This window comes from Centropristis striata, chromosome 12 (assembly GCF_030273125.1).
Source record: "Centropristis striata isolate RG_2023a ecotype Rhode Island chromosome 12, C.striata_1.0, whole genome shotgun sequence".
Classification (NCBI taxonomy): Eukaryota; Metazoa; Chordata; class Actinopteri; order Perciformes; family Serranidae; genus Centropristis; species Centropristis striata.
This window is the reverse complement of record NC_081528.1, coordinates 386,319-393,321: the sequence shown is the minus strand read 5'-3', so window position 1 is coordinate 393,321 and position 7,003 is coordinate 386,319. Positions and strand designations below refer to the sequence as shown.

Here is a 7,003-nt window from a genome sequence, read left to right as displayed (position 1 = left end):
AGTGACCGGGGGAGGGGGCGGGGCCAGGTGGACAGGTAAACAGTAAATAAAGGAGAACACGTGTCCAATAACAAGTCGTTACCTCTGAGGACACAAACTGTCTTAATATTATTATTATTATTATTAAAGAATTTTAAAAACATGAACACTTTCACAAGAACAACAAAGTTTTGCAAATGTGACGAATGGCTCGAGGTCCACAGATACTAGTCCTAGTCCCAGTCCTAGTCCCAGTCCTAGTCCTGGTCATGGCCCTAGTCGTAGTCATAGTTCTGGTCCTAGTCCCAGTTCGGGTCCCAGTCCTGGTCTTGATTCTGGTCCCGGCCCTGGTCATAGTTGTAGCCCAGGTCCTGGTCCTAGTCGTAGTCAAACCTCTACTTCTCCGGCATAATTTCACCTAGAGACTCCATTTAAACTTTAAACAGTAGACACAAGTCTTGTGTATCGGTGTATTAATCCACGTTTCGATAGGTCATATAGTTTTTTATCAATCCCTGTTCAATGACCATGATCATTTTTGGAGAAATTCTGAGATTATAATGGGTGTGTATTGCACGGAATGTTCGTGTCACAGTGTGTGACATCATCACCAGAGTGTAGAGGGAGAGAAAAAACTGTCAAAAAATACATTTGAAAACTGCGCTCCAGGCCGCAAATTCCACTCTACAGAAATAATTTATACATAGAAACGTAGGAAAATTAGTCTTCTCCCTCACAATCCTCTGGTAAAGCTGTCAGAGTTATAGTTTGGGCGTAGGACGCACAGATGATCCACCAACACCACCAACAGCCTCATTGGCTCCCATATTAAAAACACAGGAAGATTTCTGAAAAAGTGAGATGGAACAGTTTTTTTAGATCGCTCTAACAAAGCTATTTTTTTATTTTTCTGAAAAAAAAACATATGTAGACGTTCAGGAAGAACTCAGGACGCTCAAAGTGAAGTCGGATCAATGATAGGTATTATGGTTTTGCCAAAAATGTTTTCTGTTCAAGGCCAGAAATTCCAGTCCACCTCTGGCTGCTGTCACTGTGCCGGAACATTAACAGGTGTCAGTTAATTCTGTTGATTGCTTTGATCTTTGATGTGATTACAGTTACAGATACATACACACACACACACACACACACACAGGTAACTTCATGCGATACTCGCTACACACACACACACACACACACATGTTGAGGTTAAAGGTCATAGGTTGCTGTATAATAAATACTTGTAAAGGAATGCTTGTTGTAGGTGTGCTCCTTGTATATTATATAGTATCATAACATTACTAGTATTAATTGTTATAAATCTCTGAAGAATCTCATCATAGTGTACACACACCGGCAGTAGTGGCCCTTTCACTATTTACCCAGAGGACATGTTCTAGTTTATTTATTGTTTTATTGTTTTTATAGAACTTTTTCCTGTTTCTTTGGATTCTCTTCTGTCTCAGAGGTCAACCTGAGCTGCAGATCGCTGGGAGCCGGAGGTCAGAGGTCAGAGGTCAGAGGCTGACCCCGGATCAGAGAAGTGTGTCTGCTGTCCCCTCAGGATGTCTCAGGATGTCCACCTGCAGCTGATCCAGGACCAGGACCTGCAGAGACAGGGACAGCTCAGAGTCCACACAGAGACACAGAGACACAGAGAGACAGAGACACAGAGACACAGAGAGACAGAGACAGAGAGAGACAGAGACACAGAGAGACAGAGAGACAGAGACACAGAGACACAGAGACACAGAGACACAGAGAGACAGAGACACAGAGACACAGAGACACAGAGAGACAGAGAGACAGAGACACAGAGACACAGAGAGACAGAGAGACAGAGACACAGAGACAGAGACACAGAGACACAGAGACACAGAGACACAGAGACACAGAGAGACAGAGACACAGAGACACAGAGACAGAGAGACAGAGACACAGAGACAGAGACACAGAGACACAGAGAGACAGAGACACAGAGAGACAGAGAGACAGAGACACAGAGAGACAGAGAGACAGAGACACAGAGAGACAGAGACACAGAGAGACAGAGAGACAGAGACACAGAGAGACAGAGAGACAGAGACAGAGAGACACAGAGAGACAGAGACACACAGAGACAGAGACACAGAGAGACAGAGACACAGAGACACACAGAGACAGAGACACAGAGAGACAGAGAGACAGAGAGACAGAGACACAGAGAGACAGAGACACAGAGACACAGAGAGACAGAGACACAGAGAGACAGAGACACAGAGAGACAGAGAGACAGAGACAGAGAGACAGAGAGACAGAGACACACAGAGACAGAGACACAGAGAGACAGAGACACAGAGAGACAGAGACACAGAGAGACAGAGAGACACAGAGAGACAGAGACAGAGACACAGAGAGACAGAGACACAGAGAGACAGAGACACAGAGAGACAGAGAGACACAGAGAGACAGAGAGACACAGAGAGAGAGACACAGAGACACAGAGACAGAGACACAGAGACAGAGACAGAGAGACAGAGAGACAGAGACAGAGACAGAGAGACAGAGACAGAGAGAGACACAGAGACAGCATCTGTTGTCCAATAACTGTAGCTGGACTGTATCACTGTGTTACAATAAAAATAAAAAACAAACAACAAAACAAACAAATGAAAAGGATGAAACTGATTTGACTGTTTGCTTTAGTTTCAATATGAATCATCATTCATCAGAAATTAAAACAAAGTATTTAATATAACACAAACTCAGAGAATACATTCAAATACAATGTTTACATATATATAATATTATTATTATTATTATTATTATTATTATTATTATTATTATTATTATTATTATTGTTATTATTATTATCATTATTGTTATTATTATTATTATTAATATCATCATCATCATCATCATTATTTTTTAATTGTCATTATTATTATTATTATTATTATTATTGTTGTTGTTATTATTATTACTATTGTTATCATTATTAAAATTATTATTATTAATATCATCATCATTATTATTTTATTGTCATTATTATCATATTATAATTGTTATTATTATTTTTATTAATATCATCATCATTATTATTATTATTATAATTTTATTGTCATTATTATTATTATTATTGTTATTGCTGTTGTTATTATTATTTTATTATTATTTTTATTTTCATTTATTTTTTTATTATTTTTATTATTATTATTATTATTATTATTATTTTTATTATTTTTATTATTTTTTTATTATTATTTTATTATTATTTTATTTGTATTATTAGTATTATTATATTTCATTATTATTATTATTATTATTATTGTTGTTATTATTATTATTATCATTATTATTATTATTATTATTATTATTATTATTATTATAGTTTTCATGCCAGGCAACAAAGGCTGCAGGAGGATTATCATCCTTTTCTTTCGTCGGTGTCTCTGATTGTCTCTCCATCCTCAACACGTGCAGAAATAATAATAATAATAATAATAATAATAATAATAATAATAATAATAATAATAATAATAATAATAGCAATGATTAATACAATTCTAAATATTTTTTATTATGCAAAATAACAATTACTATCAGTAGTCATATCTGAAAATAATAATAAAAAATAAATAATAATAATAATAATAATAATAATACATTTCATAAATGTTTTTATTTTTGCATTTTTAATAATATTATTTATTTCCAGAATGTTTTTTAATCAGTTTTGGAAAATAAAACAGGTTGTTTTATAGATTTATTTATTATTAGTTGAACTTTTTTTATGTTTAATGTTTTAACTTGTAAAAGTCCCAAATTATCTGATCTGCTTATTAATATTGTATCAGTGTTATTATCAGTTTCTCATTACCTTTGATCATTATTATAATTATTATTATTATTATTATTATTATCATCATTATTGCTACAGTGTTACCATGACAGAAGCTCTTTGTTGACGTCTTCTTATTAATATTTCTGACCAATCAACAAACTGAAGTTATTAAAAACAAACAATGAAACAGATTATTTTCATAGAAACGTTATAATTTTATTTGTGACGTAGAAAACTGGCTGCAGCAGTAAATAGAATAAAATCTGTTTATGTACAAAATACAAAATTTCATAAAAAACAAAATAAATAAAAACAACAACAATAATCTAAGAGGGGGCGTTAACTCTTCACCTCCCAGGAGGACAGGGGGACAGGAGGACAGGAGGACAGGGGGACAGGAGGACAGGAGGACAGGAGGACAGGGGGACAGGGGGACAGGGGGACAGGAGGACAGGAGGACAGGGGGACAGGAGGACAGGAGGACAGGAGGACAGAGGGACAGGAGGACAGGAGGACAGGAGGACAGGAGGACAGGGGGACAGGGGGACAGGAGGACAGGAGGACAGGAGGACAGGGGGACAGGAGGACAGGGGGACAGGAGGAGGGCAAAGTGCAGGTTTATACCAGAAATAATCAAATAAACAATAATAATAACTAAATAATAAACAACAACATTAAGTTACATCCGTCAGATCAGAAAAAGTCAATAAGGCAAAACTGTGATTCTCTTTAGTCCCAGAGACACAAAGACACAAAGACATGTCCCCGTGTCTCTGCATGTCCCCGGGATGTCTCTGCATGTCCCCGGAGTGTCTCTGCATGTCCCCGTGTCTCTGCATGTCCCCGGAGTGTCTCTGCATGTCCCCGTGTCTCTGCATGTCCCCGGAGTGTCTCTGCATGTCTCTGCATGTCCCCGGAGTGTCTCTGCATGTCCCCGGGCCGGGGCTCTCCTCCCCCGGGTCCCGGACTCAGTAGATCCCGGGGACGAAGCTCCGGAACCCGAAGCGCTCCTGCTGCAGGTAGCTGTAGTCCTCGGGGGGTCCGGCGGGGCTGCCCGGGCTGGAGGCGCTGTATGCCGGGGAGCAGGAGGACGAGGAGCCGCTGGAGCTCCAGGAGGACCCGGGGCTGCTGGACGCGTCCTGCAGGCTCCGGAGCAGCAGCGGAGGGGGGGGCCGGCGGGGCCTCGGAGCAGCTCTTCCCCGCCTGCAGGTCCGCGATCCGGATGGTCTCGCTCAGGGCCCAGATGTAGTTGTGGGCGAAGCGGAGCGTCTCGATCTTGGTGAGCTTGGTCTCGTCCGGGAAGGCGGGCAGGACGCCGCGCAGCTCGTCCAGCGCGTCGTTCAGGTTGTGCATCCGGTTCCGCTCCCGGTCGTTCGCCTTCACGCGCCGGTTCTTCTTCACCACCTGCACCGTGGAGTCGCAGCGCGCGCGGCCGCGGCGCCGCTTCTTCTGCGGCTCCGCCACCGGGGACCCCGGGGACCCGGAGGAGGACCCCGGAGACCTGGAGGAGGACTCGCAGGACCCGGAGGACTCGGAGCAGACCGGGGACCGGGGGAAGAAGTCGCAGCTGTTGCTGTCGATGTCTGAGAAGACGGAGTCCATGCTGGACCAGAGGACAGACAGACAGGCAGACAGGCAGACAGACAGACAGGCAGACAGGCAGGAGGGTCTAGTCTCGGTGCGGGTCTCGGTCTCACCTGGCGCGTTTTGGGGCTTTAGAGGCACGTGTGTCTCTGTGTGTCTCTGTGTGTCTCTGTGTGTCTCTGTGTGTCTCTGGCACACGACCGGCCTCAGCCCGCTTATATAGGGCCCCGGGACAAAGCGGGACCCCCGCCCGGCCCGGACCCCCCCCCCCCCCCCCCCAGCGGCAGGTCTGCCCCGTGCCGCCGCACCGCCTCATTAACATAATGACCTCACAGAGAAGCGTGCCGGTAATCAGCAGCAGCCAATCAGAGCCCGAGGCCGGACACGCGAACAGGACACACACACACACACACACACACGCACACACTGAGACACACACACACACACACACACACACACACGCACACACACACACTTTGAGAGTTAAAACCAAAAACATAAAAAGCGACACACACACTGACACACACACACACACTGAGACACACTGACACACACACACACACACACACTGACACACACACACACACACACACACTGACACACACACACACACACACTCACACACACACACACACACACACACACACACACACACACACACACTGACACACACACACACACACACACACACACTCACACACCCCGGCGGGCGGGCGGAGACACGCTCCGCTCCTCCGACACAAAGAAACTTTATCTTTAAACTTCTTTTCTTCAGTAGAAAGAAACTTTAGAAACTTTACTGTGGACGTGACGTCACGGTGATTAATGAATGACTTTATTTTTAAGGAGTTGTAGATTTAAGTATTTCAATTTTATGTGATTTTATATTTCTACATTTTGAGGCAAATGTTGAACTTTTGGCTTTAGACAGCTTTAGTTACTTTACAGTCGAGATTTAACATCAAAACATGAAACATTTGGACATAAAACAACTACAGGAACAAAAAACAACCAAAAAGTACATGAAAAGAAGAAAAAAAATCCGCAAAACTACCAAAAAATATGCAAAATGTCTTTTCAGGGACATAAAACTAGTAGAAAGAGAAAATAGATGATAAAAAGATGCTGAAAACTGTTGAGAAATACATCGAGGAAACCTTCAAAATGAAATGATCTCCAACACAACAGAACAAGACGACAAAGGGGAACAAAACAGCTACAAATAGATACAAATTACACTAAAAGATGCAAAAAATGTCTAAAAAAAGACATAAAAGGGTTAAAAAGAGACGTTTAATAACCAGTGGTGGAATGTAACTAAGTACATTTACTTCAGTTAAATGTTGAGGCACTTGTACTTTACTTGAGTATTTCCATTTTATGTAACTTTATACTTTTACTCCACTTCAGTTATCTGACTGTAGTTACTTTACAGTCGAGATTTAACATAAAAAATTGAAACATTTAGACATAAAACAACTACAGAAACAAAAAACAACCAAAGAGTACACGAAAAGAAGAAGAAAAAATCCACAAAACTACCAAAAAACATGCACAATGTCTATTCAGGGACATAAAACGATTAGAAAGAAATATAGATTATAAAAAGATGCTGAA

At 41.6% G+C, this 7,003-nt stretch overlaps 1 protein-coding gene across 1 annotated transcript; it reads right to left on the bottom strand.

Moving 5' to 3' along the window:
• Window positions 1–4,531: 4,531 nt before the first annotated feature.
• LOC131982209 (neurogenin-1-like) lies at window positions 4,532–5,451 on the bottom strand. The gene has a single exon (XM_059346805.1). The coding sequence runs from the start codon at window positions 5,402–5,404 to the stop codon at window positions 4,532–4,534; it is 873 nt and encodes a 290-aa protein (XP_059202788.1). The 5' UTR covers window positions 5,405–5,451.
• Window positions 5,452–7,003: the final 1,552 nt, after the last annotated feature.

Coding starts and splice junctions, on each gene's coding strand:
- LOC131982209 (XM_059346805.1), bottom strand. CDS start 5,404: ATGGACTCCGTCTTCTCAGACATCGACAGCAACAGCTGCGACTTCTTC.